Source organism: Sorex fumeus, unplaced genomic scaffold (assembly GCF_029834395.1).
Source record: "Sorex fumeus unplaced genomic scaffold, SorFum_2.1 ptg000063l, whole genome shotgun sequence".
Taxonomy (NCBI): Eukaryota; Metazoa; Chordata; class Mammalia; order Eulipotyphla; family Soricidae; genus Sorex; species Sorex fumeus.
This window is the reverse complement of record NW_026606120.1, coordinates 65,763,516-65,784,345: the sequence shown is the minus strand read 5'-3', so window position 1 is coordinate 65,784,345 and position 20,830 is coordinate 65,763,516. Positions and strand designations below refer to the sequence as shown.

General features: G+C 40.7%; 1 protein-coding gene across 1 annotated transcript; it reads left to right on the top strand.

The window, feature by feature from the left end:
- Positions 1-36: 36 nt before the first annotated feature.
- On the top strand, positions 37-2,110 carry KIF2B (kinesin family member 2B). The gene has a single exon (XM_056127953.1). The coding sequence runs from the start codon at positions 71-73 to the stop codon at positions 2,108-2,110; it is 2,040 nt and encodes a 679-aa protein (XP_055983928.1). The 5' UTR covers positions 37-70.
- The last annotated feature ends 18,720 nt before the right edge of the window (positions 2,111-20,830 follow it).

The following is a 20,830-nucleotide window of genomic DNA, read 5'->3' as shown; positions in this document are numbered from 1 at the left end:
GGGCTCTGGTCCTGTATCTCCAAACTAAAAGAGTCCCAGAGGGGAGCGCTCAGATGTCCCATCGTTCACCATGGCCAGCGGGTTATGTGTCCCCGTCCTCCCCAAACCCCACACTTTGGGAACATCACTGACTCCGCACTTGGGGAACATCCAAAAGGGTATCCAGGTGGCGATCCAGCGCAGTGATAGGCGGATCCACCTGGCGATGGTCACGGAGATCAGACCAGAAAGACCCTGGGTCATCGTCGAATGGACAGAAAATGGAGTCACAAAAGGTAAGAAGATTGACCTAGAGACCATATTCCTGCTGAATCCAGCTCTCATCTCTGCCCAAGACTCCAATTCATCCAGGTCCTTCCCTTCCCCGTCTCTAGCATCCCCTTCGGCCAGTGGGGACCAGCATATGGGGTCAGAGTGGATTGCAAAGACCCCCCAGATCAAAGAAATGCAGTCAGGGTCAGGAGACAGCCTGGCCAAGTCTGTAAGGGTCCCCAGCAACCCTTGCCTGATGAAACAGAAGAAATCTCCCTGCCTAAGGGAAATAGAGAAACTAAAACAGCAGCGGGAAAGGCGCCGAATGCAGCAGCTAGAAATCCGAGCCCAGCGTGTCCTGGACATCAACATCAGAAACCCTAATTACCACATCATGTACATGATCGAAGAATATCGCAGGAAACTAGACAGAAAAAAGGTGACTGCCCTGGGGCCCCGGGAGGACCATCGCATCTGCGTCTGTGTAAGGAAGCGCCCCCTTAACCAGAGAGAGACCAGCATGAATGATCTGGATATCATCACCATCCTCTCGGAAAACGCGGTTATGGTGCATGAGTCCAAGCGAAAGGTGGATCTCACTCGCTACCTGGAGAACCAGACCTTTTTCTTTGACCATGCCTTTGATGACACCGCCTCCAATGAGTTGGTGTACCAGTTCACTGCCCAGCCGCTGGTGGAGTCCATCTTCCACCGGGGCATGGCCACCTGCTTTGCCTATGGTCAGACGGGCAGTGGGAAAACCCACACCATGGGTGGAGTATTTTCAGGAAGGAACCAAGATTTTTCAAAAGGCATTTATGCCCTGGTGGCACAGGATGTCTTCCTTCTGCTTCAAGCCTCAACTTATAAAACACTGGACTTCAGAGTCTATGGGACCTTTTTTGAGATTTATGGGAGCAAGGTGTTTGATTTGTTGAACTGCAAGAAGAAACTGCAGGTCCTTGAAGATAACAAACAGAAAATGCAGGTGGTTGGGCTACAAGAACAGGAGGTATATCGTGTAGAGGATGTGCTGAGCCTAGTGGAATTAGGCAATAGCTGCCGGACTTCTGGACAGACGTCAGTCAACGCCCACTCTTCTAGGAGCCATGCTGTGTTCCAGATCATCCTCAAGTCCAGAGGGAAAGTCCATGGCAAGTTTTCTCTTGTTGACTTAGCTGGGAACGAAAGAGGAGCAGATACTGCCAAAGCCAACAGAAACAAGCAGCTAGAAGGGGCAGAGATCAATAAGAGTCTTCTCACGCTCAAAGAATGCATCCGGGCTTTGGGTAAGAACAAGTCTCACACCCCTTTCCGAGCCAGCAAACTCACACAGGTGCTCCGGGACTCCTTTATTGGTCAAAACTCTTCTACATGCATGATCGCCACTATCTCTCCAGGGATGGCCTCCTGTGAAAACACCCTCAACACTTTGAGATATGCCAAAAGAGTAAAAGGATTAACTCTAGATGTAAGGTCCCACCAACGTTGTCCGCATGCAGTTAGACATGAAGTTCCAAAGATGACGCAAAATCACATCAGAAAGTCAGATGTCTCTATTCCAAGAAATGAATTAATTAGAATGCCTTGTGTCCAGAATAAAGGAGAGGAAAAGAACAAAGAAATAGAAAAATCGTCCACTCCATTAATTCAGGTTCCAACAATTTTATGGAAGACATCTGGTGAGTGGTCAGCAAATAATATCCAGGAGAGAGCTGATGTGGTAAATGCTGATGTTGAATTTTGGATTGCCCAGTTATTGTCCATTTTGGATAAAAAGATAGGTGTTCTGACTGAGATTCAGAATAAACTGAAATCATTACAAGCTGGCCTTCAAAAGAAGGGTAAGGTAGAGTGAAGTCAGTGAAAAGAAATTGGAACCAAAATGGATATATTGCTGCATTTCTATCATAAAGAAAAAATGTTAAAATTACCTAGTTATAGAAAAATAATCCTGGAAAACAACAGCTACAAAAAAACCACCTCTTCAAATATACTTGTCCAAAGGTCCTCTTTGTATTTTTTTGTTTGTTCTCATTCTGTAGGACAGTGTCTTCTCAATGGAAAACATTTTTTACATCACGATCACGATCACGACCACCCTGTTGTTCGTCGATTGCCTCGAGCAGGTGCCAGAAACGTCTTCTTCGTCCTAGCCCTGAGATTTTTTTTTTTAAAGTGCCATATTCAAGGCTTTTTCAGGGTTAGGAGAATGAGACCCATCATTGTCACTGGTATTTGGCATATTGGGTATATCACGGGGAGTTTGCCAGACTCTGCCGTGTGGGCATGTTACAATTGGTAGCCTGCCAGTTTGACCAAATTAGGAATGAGATGATAAGATATCGCGCGGCCGCGAATGCCGTGTTCTCTCCCAGGAGCTGAGTGTGATAATCTCTGGATCCTGGCCGTTGTTGGAGTTACACGGCAGTTGGTGGGTGTAACTGTCTAGTTACTGGCAGGTCCAGTCCCAAACTGTGCAGGCTTGGAGATCTCAGCCCCGGGTCCCACACACCTGGGTTCCTCTGTCAGTTCTTTTATGCGTGAGGCTCATCCAAGTGTGTGGAGAGTGCTCCCAGCATGGCCTTGGCTGGGCCTCGGTGGTCTTCAGCTGTTGGGCCCTGGTGGAGACAGTCAGGCATAGGGTAGGAGACTCTGCCTTGTTCTCTCCCAGGAGCTGAGTGTGATGATCTCTGGATCCTGGCCGTTGTTGGAGTTACACGGCAGTTGGTGGGTGTAACTGTCTAGTTACTGGCAGGTCCAGTCCCAAACTGTGCAGGCTTGGAGATCTCAGCCCCGGGTCCCACACACCTGGGTTCCTCTGTCAGTTCTTTTATGCGTGAGGCTCATCCAAGTGTGTGGAGAGTGGTCCCAGCATGGCCTTGGCTGGGCCTTGGTGGTCTTCAGCTGTTGGGCCCTGGTGGAGACAGTCAGGCATAGGGTAGGAGACTCTGCCTTGTTCTAAAAATATATATATATTTTTTACATATCAGAAATATTAAGGAAAGTCTGGAAAAAAATTCAAGTTGGTAAGTCTGTCTTTAGAAAAGCAGTGATAATGTCGAATAGTGCATAGGGGGCTAGAGATGCTGTTAACATTCATAGTGTACCAGACAGCCTGCTGTAACAAATAACTATCTGATTGAAAGTCTCAACAGTTCTGAGAGCTTGAGGAGCACTGCTATAGAAGAACATAACTGTGATAAAATCATGAATTTTGTGACTAGGAAGACAAACTACTGTGAGTTAAAAGAATTAGCATGGGACAATACCAATGGAGACACAATGGAGTAAATCTAATGATACTTGTAAATCTTTTCTGTTGCATTGTTTGTATAGATTCAGTGGTTTCTAAGATATAATACTGGGAATTAGGGAAGGGAGGAATTTTTTTTTTTAGGAAATTGTCAGAATCTAGGATTGAGACATTTTTTAATTAAGTTGAAGTTGAAAAGTACTAAGTGAAAGTGTATGCATCTGTGTATTGCATATTCATAGTGTATTCGTTTTGACTAAGGTATCTTTAAGGTTATTTCGTTTTAACCAACATTTGTTCCTATATGATTTACATTAAAATCCGTGTCCCATCAAATGGAGGTAAGGAACAAGTCAGCAAAACACTAGAAAAGGTTAGGGTATGGGTCGGACACATCCCCAAAGGCTTTATAAGAATGTGGGATATATCAATGCGTTCAATCAAATTACAGAAAATAGTCCTGATTCAGGAATCACAATATACATCCTTTGAGAAAAAAAATCTAAGCACTCTACAAATATATTAACTAATCTGATACACATGTATGTTCAGAGCGATAGCACAGCGGTAGGGTGTTCGCCTTACAAGCGGCCAACATGGCCGACCCGAGTTTGATTCTTCCACCCCTCTTGGAGAGCCCGGCAAGCTACCGAGAGTATTCGATATGCCAGACACAGTAACAACAAAGTCTCCAATGGAGACGTTACTGGGCCCGCTCGAGCAAATTGACGATCAACGGGAGGGCCTTTAATATTTCTATTATTTATAAATGTGTGGGGTCTTTTGGTTTCAAATGTAGCGAATTCAAAGTTTTGAAAATAATATAATGATTTATAGGATAAGTGTAAAACCCATTGGGATAGTTAGTGACACAAAATTAGCAACTTAATGCTACCTTTGGAAGACATGGCCAAGTCTCTCATTTGTTGTTATTCAGCAAAGGGACGCCACTGTCACTGTAGAAATATGACACATTTATAGCACAGCGGTAGGGCGTTCGCCTTACAAACGGCCAACATGGCCGACGCGAGTTCGATTCCTCTGCCCCTCTTGGAGAGCCCAGCAATCTGCCGAGAGTATTCAATATGCCAAACACAGTAACAACAAAGTCTCCAATGGAGACATTACTAGGCCCGCTCGAGCAAATCGACGATCAACGGGAGGGCCTTTATCTTATATCTTATATACCACTGAAGAGGGAAGGAATGTCCTAGTCCTAGCAAAATCTAACAGTGTAAAACTCTCAAGATTATTAAGAACACCTGGTCTATAATAATCAGTAAATATTATGGCCACTAAGTTTGTTTCCCCACTGCTATGCAGGTGAAGTCATATATTATCATCAAACCAAACAAAATTTTGGATTTGTTCTTTCGCACTAGCTCATATTTTTTTCAAAAATAAGATGTTTATATTTCACAAAATAAAATGTTAAGAATCTTTCTTGGATTCCAGTTCAAAGTCTATTGTATATTTATAATTTTGAACATGTAATGTAGCCCCACTGAGCTATTTGTCACATGCATGCACACACACAAATTACATACAAGGAGCATAAACAATCTTGTGCTATGAATTTGAGTATTTTATTAATAAATATGCTAATATTAATATAGTTGTATGAGTATTTACAAAGTGAACTACTAATATGCCAATGTCTAGAAAGGCAGAGTACCAGAAGTCTTGTTCTTGCCCCAGTTAACTCCTTATACTCCTCAAAGGTGAGGAATATTCTGACTGTAAACATCATAGATAAGTTTTCCTCTTAAAAAAATGTTATTCACGTGAATGAGGTTATCAAATATTATTGAATTTATTTTTCTTTCAAAACTATGAGCCTGTCTTTTTATCTTGTTCTATATTACTCCACTGGCATAGATTAAATCTATAAATCTGTATCATTCAGAGAAAATAAAGTTTTTATTTTTGAAACAATCCATAACTATGTCATATACATTCTTATATATGCCATTTGGTGCATTATATGTTAAGTATGTCTAAAAATGGAATTCTGTGCCTAAGTATCACTCATGGAAGTGCTTGGAGTATCATATGGTATGCTGGGGATTTAAATCAGGTTTGGCTGCGTTACTTGTAGTATCTTTCTGTTAGAGATAAAATTCCTGTATATGTCATACACACTCACAGACACACTTGAGGTAATGGGTCATGACAAAAAGTTTTCAAAATATTTGTATCAATTTTACATAACCATCACCATTTTACAATACCTCAATCCTCCAATTTTTACCTACTCTGTCATATTTTTAACTAACTGTGCCTTATGTGTGTGCATATAAAGGTATTGCCATCACTTTATGTTTTCATGATAAATATTATTAAATATATATAAATGTACTAGCTTAATATATACAAATATACAGGCTTTTTAGTCATTCTCTTTGATATGATATGTGTATTCTATTAGATCTTTAATATTTAGAATTTCCTATATCTTCTAGTTTGTAGAATTCCAGTTACACTCTTAGTGTCTTGATGATCAGAAATTTACATATGAATGTATGTTTATCAATTGCTTACTTAATATAAGTCCTATCTAACAAATCTCAATTCATTTTACCTCATGACAATATTCTTCTTTGATGTCTCTAAAACCTATCCCTAGGGTTCCAGCTGCAGCTATCTCCTCTACATGTTTACAATCAGTGACAGATGGTGTAGTTTTAGGACTAGGGCCAAGTGGAGCTAAGTTTACATGGATATGACACTTCTTTCAGTATGTAAATGGGTACTATATTTGACACACTTGTCACCGTGGTTAACAGGTCTTTGTTCTCAAAGAGGTTCTCTTCAGTCTTAAACTTCACCAGGATTTTACAATTTCCTGCCTGGATTTCAAAGCTCCAAAGAAAGGTCATATCTATATTCATACAGTATCATTATTTCGCTTATTGGGAGGGAAATACACTGGTACTCACATTCTACAACCTTGCTCCCTTCATAAGTCTCAACTTACCCAGATTTCTCTATGGGAAGATTTTACTGATGTAACACGTTTATTTAAATCTAATACTATCTAGATTTGTAGAGTATTTTCATACGCTATATTTAATAAACTATTAATTGTAATAAGACTATGGTGTAGTCATTATCTTTAACATCATTGTTGATTTCTATTTTTTTATTTTTAGTTTGGTGTACCTCATTTATTTTATGATCAGACATATATTAAAGTAGACTTTATACTTATGTTTAAAAATTACATTAGTCTTTTAAAAAATCCTGATCATTTTATTTTGTCTATTCTATAATTTCTCTTGTTTGTAATTTCAAGGGGAGGGGTACTTTAAAGGGAGGAGGAAGGGGAGGAAGTGTATAAGAAAGAAGGAGGAACAAGAAAGTCGCACTTAATACCCCATCCTCAGGGGTCTAAACACAGCTCAGGAAAGTCAATCTGGGATAGGAAGATGACACAGGACTTATAGTGCATGTCTTGCATGTGTTTAACCTGGTTCTAACCCCAGGATCACATGTCTCCCCAGCATCCGATGTGTGGTTCTGAAGCCTCTGTGTCCCTGGAGAACCCCACTGTAGTGGCTCAGGTGATCCCAGGCATTGCATGGGATTGTGTTTGATATCTACACTTGTCCTAAATGTTCTGACCTTAATTACTTAGGTTATAGATTTTCACCTTATTTTATGTTTTTTTTTTTTTTGGTTATTAGTTTTCTTCACTGTATCACTGTCATCCTGTTGTTCATTGATTGCCTCGAGCAGGCCCCAGTAACGTCTCCTTCGTCCTAGCCCTGATATATTAAAAGTGCCACATTCGAGGCTCTTTCAGGGTCAGGAGAATGAGACCCATCACTGTTACTGGTTTTTGTCATATTGAATACACCACAGGGAGTTTGCCAGACTCTGCCGTGTGGGCAGGGTACTTTTGGTAGCCTGCCAGGTTCTCCAGAGTAAGAACTAGATAATAAGATGTCAGGCGGCCACTTCCAGGAGGAGGGTTTTATAGTCTCTGGATCTTGGCCATTGATGGGATTACACAGCACCCGGGGCAGTTGGTGGGTGTAACGCCTACATACTGGAAGGTGGGGAATCTGCGGGGAGGAGGCCCCAGTCCCAATCTGAGCAGGCTTGGAGATATACGCCCCGGGTCCCACACACCTGGGTTCCTCTGCCAGTTACTTCATGCATGAGGCTCGTCTCTGAAGCAAAGTCAGAGATATATATACATATATATGTTTATGTATTTAGTAACTGTGGCCCCTAAACAAAAATAAAAGTATAGATCATTTTTATTGTAGAGTCATTTTCATTACTCAAAATATTGGATAATGAGATATTCTATTATTTTAAAAGAGTTATTAAAATTACTATATTCATAACATAGTTTTAAGAATACATTAGATATATTTACTTTACATATATTTATTTATATATATTTTTATGATTCCTATGATACTTATAGTGTTAGAATATTTTGTAATATTTAGTGATTTTATTCGTTAGCAAGAAAAATACAAAATTCTGAACTTTGTTTCTTCTCTGGGTTCTGACAGTTTTCAGATTCTATATTTTGAGGCTAGAGAACAAATTGAGAATCTGTCAAATTATAACTTTATCAGGAAGTTTCCCTCTGCCCCATGTAATTTTCTTTACCATGTCTATACATTTTCCAAGAAGAGTATGTATTTTGTTTTTTTTTAGGTAAAACAACTCTGTACAGTTAGACTTTTATGTATCCCTAGTTTTGGTATGTCTGTTGATCAGCCTCTTATGTTAAAAATTAAATTTTGCTTTCAATTGATAATTTAGCTGTGTCAGTAGCCCCCACCACTTCATCAGTCAGAAATTTTACAAGGCCTGTTTGCATTCCAACATCTCTATCAGTGAGGTTCATTACAATATCAGTCCACATAACAAGGTTCTCAGTTCTAGGATTTCCATTTGACTCTGAAAAGTAGATCTCTCTTCTTTGGCAACATCTAGATGACCTGTGGCTTTTCACTGATTTGAGTTTTTTTTTTGTATCTTTTAATTTTGAATACTAAACTAAGTATGCAATATGAAAATCACAATCGCGATCAGGATCACGACCATCCTGTTATTCGTCGATTGCCTCCAGCAGGCCCCAGTAACGTCTCCTTCATCCTAGCCCTGAGTTTTTTTTAAAAGGAGCCATATTCAAGGCTTTTTCAGAGTTGAGAGAATGAGACCCATCATTGTTACTGGTATTTGGCATATTGGGTACGCCACGGGGAGTTTGCCAGACTCTGCCGTGTGGGCAGGTTACATTCGGTAGCCTACCAGTTTGTCCAAAGTAGGAATGAGATAATAAGATGTCACACAGCTGCATTCGCGGCTGCGCGCTTCCGGGAGCTGGGTTTTTATAATTCTCTGATTCTTAGCTGTTGATGGGATTACACAGCGCCAGGGGGGGGCAGTTGGTGGGTGTGACCCCCACCTACTGGAATTTGGAGGATCTGGGTGGAGGATGCTCAGCCCTGATCCGAGTGGGCTTGGAGATCTCAGCCCCGGGACCTGCATGCCTTTGTTCCTCTGCTGGTACCTTCATGTGTGTGGAGAGTGGTCTCAGCATGGTGGTGGCTGGTTCTGGAGGTCTTCAGCTGCCGGAGCCCTAGTCGGGGTGGGGAGGAAAACTCAACCCGCTCCCCTCCAAGGGGTCCTGGCGAGGAGAGCCAGGCGCGGGGTAAGGAGACTCTGTGCTGTTCTGGAGAGCTGGGTTTTATAGTATCTGAATCTTGGCCGTTGATGGGATTACACAGCGCCAGGAGGCCAGTCAGTGGGTGTGACCCCCGCCTACTGGAATTTGGAGGATCTGGGTGGAGGATGGTCAGCTCCGATCCGAGTAGGCTTGGAGATCTCAGCCCCGGTACCCGCATGCCTTTTTTCCTCTGTCGGTACCTTTACACACACAATATGAAAATTGTGGAAAAAATTAGAGTCCTTCACCCTACCACCTAACAAGCTACCCGTGATGTATTCAATATGACAAACACAGTAATAATAAGTCTCAAAATGGTGATGTTACTGGGCCCGCTCGAGCAAATCAATGAACAATGGGATGACAGTGACAGTGACACCTTACCTCAATTCAAGCTACAGGAGATCTCCAAGGTACCACTCCATGAATAGCTCCTGAATGCCTTTGAGTGGCCCAGAGCAACAATAAAAATTAGAATCTTTCTGCTGCCAGCGGTATATGGGACTTCCACCATTAAATGTGTAAGGTTCCCCAGGTGGCTTGTGTGAAGTAGGGAGGAGAGAGGCATTAGCCTTGAGAAAGAAATTCTACTGCTCCCTTCCTTACCCACCATTGTCACATGGAGAAGTACCTGAGAAATTCAGGTCTGATGGAAGTATGTGATAAGTCCCTGAACAGCCTGGATGCCTGTGTTCCTTCAGCCTCAAAAGGCAGCCACCAAGATGCAAGAGATGCACCTGAAGTCATCCCATTTCCCAAGGAATTGGAAACTCAGAATTCCAAGAAATGAATGGAAAAGTAAAACAAGTTTACTGGGGAAATAAAGGGAGGGAAAAAGATAAGTAGATTAATATACACACTCAAGAGCCTGGTAAGCTCCCTGTAGCATATTCACTTAATCACTTCACTTAACTTCCCATTAGTCGTTGATTTGCTCGAGCAGGCGCCAGTAACATCTCCATTTGTCCCTGTCGCGTGCTAGTGTAGCCCAATGGCATCTGTTCACTCTGGGAACATGAAGAGCCTCAAACCGATCATTCATGATTTTCACGAAGAAGTCTGAGCATCTGGTAGGTGGGTGGCCACGCCGTCTTTTGACATCCCGTGGAATCCAGTCGGTAACAGCTCTAGTCCAGCGGTCGTCTTTAAATCCCATTACGTGACCAGCCCATCTAATTTTTGACACCTTGGCAAATGAGACAGCGTCCCTGATTCTTGATCTTCGATGGATGTCGGAACTCTGGATTCTTTCTCTCATTTGAGTGAAATGTGATATTCCAAGCAGAGCTCTTTCAATACGTCTTTGGGAGACCTGAATAGCATTCTCATCCCGTTTGCGTTGGGCCCAGGTCTCTGAGGCATATGTTAATGCAGGAAGAACAGTGGAATCAAAGAGATGTGCCCGGAGCTGGAGGTTCTTCGTCCTCTTAGCTATTTCTTTGACGTTCTTGAAGGTGTTCCAAGCTGCTCTCTTCCTCCTGTGCAGCTCGGGTGCCAGGTCATTTGTCATGTTGACCTCTCGACCTAGGTACACATAGCTGTTGCATTCGGAGATGGTCGTTCCGTTGAGAGCGAATGGGGCATCAGGAATGAGGCTGTTTCTCATAAACATTGTCTTTGTAAGATTTAACTATAGTCCTACCTTTCCACACTCACGGTCAAAGTCGTGACATATTCAATATACCAAAAACAGTAACAAGTCTCACAATGTAGATGTTACTGGTGCCCACTCGAGCAAATCGATGAACAATGGGATGAACAGTGAACAATGGGAGGACAGTGCTACAGTACTACTCAAGTGAAAACAAGGGCTTCAGAATGGGAAGAGCCAATACACATGCCAAGTAAGTGGGTGCTAAAGTATAAAAGTGTGTATCTCAAGAATGGAGATGCAATGCAGCTATAGGCAGCATGAGCATGGGTAGCGTGTGTATTTGTCCCTCTCAGCTTCGCTTATATTCAGCTGTTCCAAACTGCCTTCTCCCCCCAGTTCATTGTTAGGAAGAGAACTTGAAACAGTTGACGGCTTTTGTTCTAGCACTGTAACCTCTTTTCCCAGAAGGTCCAGTGTCCTTTTGCCCTTCCTTCCTTGCCACTGGGAGCTTGTGTTTGTTGATTGCCCACCAACCTGTCAATTACCCTTGTCTCCTGATTATACTGACTTGCAAATATTGTCTTTCTCTTCTCCTTAATATCCTTTGCATGGTTAGTTATTTCAGAGCAATTGCTTTTTGTATGGTTACAGGAAGACAGTTAAAAAGACAAGACTGTGGCTTGGGAGTTGATTGACTCCAGATAATATACCTTCTGGACATCTGGTCTCTCAACCTAAGTCTCAGTTATCCTTACTCCCTAGATCCCCAAAAGCAGAATCCCGACGAGGGACTGAATGGACCCAGGGCAACCGTTGAGTATGAAATACCCTGGCATTCAATTGTGCCTGGCCAAAGTACCCTAATCCTTAACTATAAGTTAACAACTTGGTCATGGACAAATTCTGTCATGAGACAAAAGTTATAACTAGATTTGGACCCTTCTGGGGTTAGAAATGATTGATCTGGCCTGAGCACTGTAGTCTGAGTCAGTGCTGAGATGTTCCCAGGAGAGCCAGCATATAAGCCTAAAAGTGTCTATTACTGTGTCCATACAGAATGGCAAATATTAAGAAATAGAATTAAAGATGTTAAGTTGCTGGTCTAAGGACAGGAGAAATACACCTTACTGGCTGTTTTGCCCTTGTGGGTTGCAGGTGGTTGGAAAGTCTGGAAAAACATTTTCGATTGTGCTTCCCATGGGGAGAAAAGGGCGATTGATTGAAGGAGAGGAGATTGAAGGATCAACAGAGAAGAGAGGGAGAGACAGCAGAGCGAGAGAGAGAGAGAGAGAGAGAGAGAGAGAGAGAGAGAGAGAGGTGACGGATACAGAGGGTAGAAATAATTGTGTGGTTAGAGAGATTGACAGAAAAAGAGAGATGGGAGAGACGAGATATTGAATAAATGGCAACTAATAATCAACCATCTTGGCCCTCATTCTTCTTTTGTCTGTCCAAGGCAACAGCCATCCCAGGTGGAGAAGCATCTCAGAGCACCAAACGCGGGCAGCGAGAGAGAGAGAGAGAGAGAGAGAACCACTGGAGAGCCCAAACACGGGTTTACACACTGAGATTTTCACAGGCTGAGAGAGTAGGGGTTTACACAGTTCAGCTACCTCCCAAATGTTCATCCATGCTTGGACATGGACTTCCACATCTTCATGGTTTTCTGGAGTCCAGAAATGGATATTTTATGTTAAAGGTCTCCATGCTTTCTGGTTTAGGTTTCAGATGCTTCTCCAACATATATTACCAACGACCTCCTATCTTCCTGCCTGCAACATGGCCTTCTCAAAACTACCAATCAGTGATAGTCTGCTAAATTAAGTTTTTCTAAACCACTTTATATCACTCCTAAATCTCTTATGAACATTGCATTATGCAGGAACAGCTTTAGAATTAGCATATACCAGAATAAAGGAGAATTTATACACAAACCTATGCTTCTCCCTTTTTCACAAAATCAAGCCTTGTCGGCTTTAGTAGATTTGAACCTCAATCTTGAACTTCTGTGAGACTTGTATCCCTGTGAGACTGCAACACAATTTACTTGGCTGATGCTTTATTTGGGCTCACAGCTCAGACCCAAGAATCAGCGAATCCCACAAGGGTTCCCGGAAAGCAGAGTAAGTGTAATGACCTTTCCAATGTAGTGCTTTATGTGCTCTCTTTATTTTTCTCCATAGCTTTGGATTTTTTTGTATATCCAGTTGCATTTATTTGTCCATAATTAAATATATCTGAAATATTTAATCAACTCTAAAGAAGTTCTGCATCCCTCAAAGATTACCCCTTAACCACCCTATTACCAGCATTAGGAAATCACTATTATCTCTCTTGCTTTCAGTAATTTTGATTCTTTACATTGTGTTTGCTCTTTTTGTTCTTTGCTTCCTTCCTTAGGTATTTTGATATTCAATTTTAGAGTGTACTTTATAAAATAGCTTCTCTATGATGCTCTGTCTTGGCATAATAACATAATGAGTTACACATTTTATATGCAATTTTGAAAAAGATCTATACATCAAAATTAGCTAAATTAAGAGTTTTACTCTATGTTGAAACAATAAGGGAGAAAAAAAGCACTTTATTGATAAATGATGGTTACCATTTTTTTGAAAGTGGATGCAGAATTGATGTTAAATGCTTCATTTGTCACAAGAAGTGATAAATATTTGTTCTTAGATTTGATCTTAATAAATTTTGCTTATCTAGTTAGGTTTGAAAATTGGAAAGGGAAGAAAAAATTCACCAAAATATTTCAAATTTTTGGAAGGACTACATAAACATGCATGTACATGCATGGTACATAGTTTTTACATATATAGTTACAAATATTTCACACTAGCTTTATATTCATATCTATAAATTAAGCCCTAAATTTTTTCAAATACTACTCTTTATATAATTGTTTCTATTGAGTTATCATTCTTCCAGAATGTTAATGTTAGTATTTCCACTGATGTTATTCTTTTCTGGGAATATAGATGGCATTTGACATGATCTCAGAACACACAACCTAAAATTTTATATGAATTCAGAAAATAATATTGGGAAACATGAAAAAGCTCAGAAAATAATTTAATTGGAGTTCACTAAAAGAGAATTGCTGACAGTTCACATAGATGCCCTGTTTAAAAAGGACTGTGAAGTAAATTAATGCTTTAACAAAACTGTTCAGAGACTGTCAGAGCTGCAAAGTCAGAAAAATAAATAATTTAAGAACTTTGGAAACATCTATTTGCACCTAAAAAGTTGACATTATAATTAAAATCTGTGCTTATCTACTAATTAAAGTAATTTTTCTTCATTCTTGTAGTGGACAAACTTGAGTTGCTACATGAACTTTCACTTAAAATTGCTTTTAAAATACTAAACTCATGGTCACATTATTTTAAATTATCTTTCCCACAATAACAAATTTTTACACTATTCTATTCATAAAGGTAAAAGGTAAAGGCCCTCCCGTTGATCGTCGATTTGCTCGAGCGGGCCCAGTAACGTCTCCATTGGAGACTTTGTTGTTACTGTGTCTGGCATATCGAATACTCTCGGTAGCTTGCCGGGCTCTCCGAGAGGGGCGGAGGAATCGAACTCGGGTCGGCCATGTTGGCTGTGTGCAAGGCAAATGCCCTACCGCTGTGCTATCGCTCCAGCCCTAATTTTGTATTATATATTGATTATATATGTGTGTCTAGGGCTGGAGAGATAGCACAGCGGGTAGGGCATTCGCCTTACAAGCGGCCAACATGGCCGACCCGAGTTCGATTCCTCCGCCCCTCTCGGAGAGCCCGGCAAGCTACCGAGAGTACTCGATATGCCAGACACAGTAACAACAAAGTCTCCAATGGAGACGTTACTGGGCCCGCTCGAGCAAATCGACGATCAACGGGAGGGCCTTTACCTTTACCTTTACCTTTACCTCTATTCATAATTTTAGTATAAACTATTTTACAAGCTATATAATAAAATATTAGTATGCTAGATAAATATGTGGATTGAATAATAATTTTTCTTTACAATTTTATTACTGATTTAAAATGTAGTTCTTATAGCAAAAAACAGTTTATAGATGATGCTGCTTAAGGAAAAAATCAAAATTATTTTTCAAAACGTATAATGTATTCAAAGCAAGCCATCACTAATGAAGCATTTGTGTAATTCTATTGTCTAAAAAGAATGACAGCTGATTGAAAACCTTAACATCTTTTTACTTACATGTAAATTTTTTCCATGCAAGTCTTTATCTCTGTAATATTAACTAAAAGTACTCTCAGAAATTAAAATATTATAAAGTATATGTTGTCCTAATGACTTAAAAAGCTGTTGAACCAAGTCAATAATAGATGAGACATATTGACAGGTGCAGGCAGCTTTTATTCCTTTGTGTTAAGGGTGATCCTTTCCATGAATGAAACCTGTTAGAGCCACAGCAACATGCTTGAATGGTGACAGAGAAAATGAATAGAATCATCAAGAAGGGAAATTTAGGAGAAATTATCCCATCAACAAGTACAAATGTTTTTATCCTGAAATAATTGCATATAGTAGCATTGTACCAGTTAACATTCCATACTCGGGCTTATATTTGTCCTAAAGTCTGTGAATAGAATGAAAGGAAGAAGATTATATTGGTACACAACTACCACAAGTAAATCATTAATTTACACTATCTGAGATTGTTCTATGTATTGAAATTGCTCAAAACTAAGTGAACAAACAATACCAAGTTTAGTTAGATTTTTTGACATTAATTTAGTTATTTGCCATCAGCAGGTAGCAATGTGACTCAGACAAGTGACTCTACCCACATTAAATCTAAAACTCAATGTTTGAGTAAATAAAAAATTACAATGCTATTCCTAAAGTGGAATTTTGTGGAATTAAAGTAAAAAATATATTAAAATAAAATTACTTTGTACTATTATTACTAGAAGCTAAAGACAGTGATGAAAGTATAGAATTGTCCATGTCCTTAAGGGTTTTATAATTTCAATTAGATAATTTGAATAAGAGAACCAGTACAATGAGAAATAAATACAAATGTGCTATAATGATACAAAAGTGCTATAAGAATGTAGAAGTTGATGACTGATTTAGCCAAAGAGGACTGGAAACATTCACAAAGCCACTCATTCCTTTGTGGGATAATGAATAAGGAATCTGTTAAACCTAAAATGAAATAAAATAAAATGATGGACATAAAGCAGTAAGTAACTATATTCCTTGCTGTAAGTAAAAAACCATCCAGACTATGGGTTGGCCCAACCATTAACATTATTAATAAACTTAGATGCCTTAAGGACAGAACAACGTCTTATTCAGTTCATATTATTAGCATTTCACATGATCTCTGAGACTTTATAAATACTCAATGCTTATGTGGGAATATTGCTATTACCCATTCATTTCACCTGGCTAATGTAGAACTGCATAACTGTTGGTTTGTTGTAGTTTGGCTTGAGAAATAATTCTGTCCAATGGCAGAAAGTAACAAGGGGAGTTATCTGAGTGAATGCATAGTCTTTTGCATTTGCTAATACTGGTAAACAGTTGGAAAGAGGAAGTGGTCATATCTTTAGACCAGCTCCCACTTCGTTTTGGCTTTATCTTTTTGTTTTTTTTTTTGTTTTGTTTTGTTTTTCTTTTTTTTTTTTTATTATTAGTGAAACACCATGAAGTACAGTTATAGACTTATAAAGTTTTGTGCTTGGGTTTCAGTTATACAATGATCAAGTACCCATCCCTCCACCAGTGCCCGTCCTCCACCACCACGGGTCCCAGCATCCCCCCCAACCCCCATACCCCCCGTCCCACCCTGCCTCTGTGGCAGAGCATTCCCCCTTGTTCTCTCTCTCTTCTTTTGGGTACTGTGTTTTGCAAGAGAGGCATTGAAGGCAATCATGTTTGGTCTATAGACTACTTTTAGCATGCTTCTCCCACCCTGGGAGGGTCCTCACAACATCCTTTATTTGGTGCTCTCTTCTCTATCTGAGCTTCCTTTTCACCTAGCACATGTGGCTGGCCTTCAAGTCATGGAGCAAAATTCCTGGTACTAATCTCAGCCATTCCTGGGTGTTAGTCTCCCTTTTAGTTGCTTTATGTTCCCCAGATGAATGCAATCTTTCTGTGTCTATCCCGCTCTTTCTGACTCATTTCGTTTAACATGATACATTCCATGTAGTACCACTTGTATGTAAATTTCATAACTTCATCTTTTCTAACAGCTACATAGTACTCCATTGTGTAAATGTACCAAAGTTTCTTTAACCAGTCATCTGTTCTCGGGCACTCAGGTTTTTTCCAGATTCTGGCTATTGTAAAGAGTGCTGCAATAATTAAAACAGCATGGTACTGGAACAAAGGCAGAGCTGCAGAACAATGGAACAGAGTTGAATATACTGACATTTCCTCCCAAACATATAATCATCTAATCTTTGATAAGGGGGCAAGAAAAGTGAAATGGAGCAGGGAAAGCCTCTTTAATAAACTGTGCTGGCAAAACTGGATGGCTACATGCAAAAAAGTGAGCTCAGATTTCTGCCTAACACCATGCACAAAAGTAAGATTGAAATGGATTTATGACCTCAACATCGGACCGGAATCCATAATGTTTATTGAAGACAAAGTTGGCAAAACTCTCCATGATATTGAAGCTAATGGTATCTTCAAAGATGTCACGCCACTGGCCGAGCAAGTGAAAACAGAGATAGACAAATGGGACTATCTTAAACTAAGAAGCTTCTCCACCTCAAAAGAAATAGTGACCAAAATACAAAGACAGCCTACAGAATGGGAAAGGATATTCACCAAATACACATCCGACAAGGGGTTGATATCAAGGATATACAAGGTACTGGTTGAACCAAGAAGAAATCACCCAACCCCATCAAAAAATGGGGCGAGGAAATGAACAGAAACTTTCACAAAGAAGAAATCCGAATGACAAAAAGGCACATGAGAAAATTCTCTACATCACTAATCATCAGAGAGATGCAGATCAAAACAACAATGAGATATCATTTCACACCACAGAGACTGGCCCACATCCACAAGAACAAAAACGACCAGTGCTGGCGCGGATGTGGCGAGAAAGGGACCCTCCTTCACTGCTGGTGGGAATGCCGGCTGGTCCAACCCTTTTGGAAAACAGTATGGACGATTCTCAAAAAATTAGAATTTAATCTCCCATTTGACCAGGCTATAGCACTTCTGGGAATATATCCCAGAGAGGCAAAAAGGTATAGTCGAAGTGACATCTGCAATTGGCTTTATCTTTTTGAACTTTAGCAAGAAACTCTGTGGCACATCTGCGAACACAATTTGTTTGTCTTATCCACACAGTTCTTCCTGTTACTTTGCTACCACTGATCTACTTCTGTTACACTACAGGATAACATTTTACTCTTCAGTACTACCTGACTTATGGTTCTATAGGTTGGGATCCAGTCATTTCTTGGTTAAAGATAGCTTTATTTGTGTAAAGAAATTGTCACCATCTAAGAAAACAACCAGGATTCTGAACTTAGGTCATCTTGGATCTTAAAATTATGGTAGGGTTTTACTATGACCATTCAGAAAAAGGCCGAGGAGGAGATGACGGAGATAACACCTACTCCTCTTTTGTCCTTTTCTACTTAGTATCCCTTGGGGTCTTAGTTGAACCTATCAGCTATAATTAATATTTACATAATAATAATTTTATCATATTATTTACATAATAAACATTTTAATTATTTTATAATAAAATAATCACTTGCATCACTTAATCACTTAACTTCCCGTTAATTGTTGATTTGCTCGAGCAGGCGCCAGTAACATCTCCATTTGTCCCCGTCGCATGCTAGTGTAGCCCAATGGCGTCTGTTCACTCTAGGAACATGAGCTTCAAACCGATCATTCATGATCTTGATGAAGAAGTCTGACCATCTGGTAGGTGGGCGGCCACGCGGTCTTTTGACATCCCGTGGAATCCAGTCAGTAACAGCTCAAGTCCAGCGGTCACCTTTAAATCTCATTACGTGACCAGCCCATCTGATTTTTGACACCTTGGAAAACGAGACAGTGTCCCTGATTCTTGATCATCGACAGATGTCGGAACTCTGGATTCTTTCTTTCATTTCAGTGGAACGTGATATTCCAAGCATAGCTCTTTCAATTCCTCTTTGGGAGACCCGAATAGCATTTTCATCCTGTTTGCGTAGGGCCCAGGTCTCTGAGGCATATGTTAATGCAGGAAGAACAGTGGAATCAAAGAGATGTGCCTGGAACCAGAGGTTCTTCGTCCTCTTAGCTATTTCTTCGACGCTCTTGAAGGCATTCCAAGCTGCTCTCTTCCTCCTGCGCAGCTCGGATGCCAGGTCATTTGTCATGTTGACTTCTCGACTTAGGTACACATAGCTGTTGCATTCAGAGATGGTCGTTCTGTTGAGAGTGAATGGGGCATCAGGAACGAGGCTGTTTCTCATAAACATTGTCTTTGTAAGATTCAGCTGTAGTCCTACGTTTCCACACTCACGGTCAAAGTCGGCCAGCATTTGTGCTGCTTGGCTGATGTTTGGTGTTATTAAAACAATGTCATCAGCAAAGTGGAGGTGGTGTAGTTGCCGACCATCTATTTTCACTCCCATTCCTTCCCATTCTAGTCATCGCATGATGTTCTCGAGGGTGGCACTGAAGAGTTTCGGTGAAATGGTATCACCCTGCCGAACCCCTCCGTAGCAGAAGCCGGGAAAAGTATTCGTAATGCCCGCCTGTCCTTCGCCAACTACAAGACCAAGATGACTGCCCTCCAACATCCTGATGGATCTATCACATCCTCTAGAATGGCATTGGAGAAGATTATCCATGACTTCTACTCAAATCTCTTCGATAGCCATGTCCACTTGCCGACATACCAAATTCCACAGGATGGATATGTCATTCCCAACGTTCTCCCTTCCGAAATCCAACATGCCATCTCGTCGGTAAAGAAACAAAGAGCACCTGGCCCAGACAAGATCAGACATGAACACCTGAAGAACTTACCATCAGTACTCATCAATACATTTGCTCGGCTCTTCACATGCTACGTGTCTGAATGCAAGGTTCCGTCCCAATGGAAAACGAGCAGGACCGTACTACTGTTCAAGGGAGACATCCATGACATTGGCAACTATCGCCGGATCTGCCTATTGTCTGTCATCTACAAGTTGTTCACTCGAGTCATCCTAAATAGGATTGGCAGAACACTAGTTGAAGGACAACCATGCGAGCAAGCGCGTTCCGCAAAGGATTCAGCACCATCGACCATATCCACACGATATCCAAGCTCATTGAGGTTTCTTGGGAATTCAAGATGCCGCTCTGTCTAATGTTCATTGATTTAAAGAAGGCCTTTGATTCTGTTGAGACATAAGCGGTCATTGAAGTCCTAGCCAATCAGGGCATTCAAGCCCAATACATCAAGATCCCCCATGAGCTGTACTGCAGATTCACTACCAGGATCTCACCATTCTACAAAGAAACAATCATTGATGTCAATCACTTGCATAATATAACTAATTTTGTATAATAATTATTTACATGATAATTATGTAAATAATTTTTGTATAATGTTTATTTACATAATGAACATTCTGGCATGCCTCCCGTAGTTCCATAAGTTAGAAAACTAAAAACTTGGAAGAAAAGATCGTAGAAGAGTTATGCGCTCTCCTTGCATGTGTCACTGTCACTGTCCTCTGTTGTTCATATAGCGGGCCCAGTACGTCTCCATCGTGAGACTTTGTTGTTACCGTGTTTGGAATATCGAATATGCCATGGGTAGCAGGCAAGATACTCTCGGTAGCTTGCAAGGCTCTCCGAGAGGGGCGGAGGAATCGAACTCGGGTCAGTCATGTTGTCTCCATGCAAGGCAAACACACTACCCTCTGTGCTATCGCTCCAGCATGTCTTGCATGTGTAGACTCTGCTTATTGAAAGCACTCTTGGCCCCCTGAGTATATCTTGAAGGGCACACAGCCTCAAAAGAAAGAAAAGTAAATTCTTTCCCTCT

What these genes read in the sequence shown, in the direction of transcription:
- KIF2B (XM_056127953.1), top strand. Translation starts at nt 71, where the DNA reads ATGGCCAGCGGGTTATGTGTCCCCGTCCTCCCCAAACCCCACACTTTG.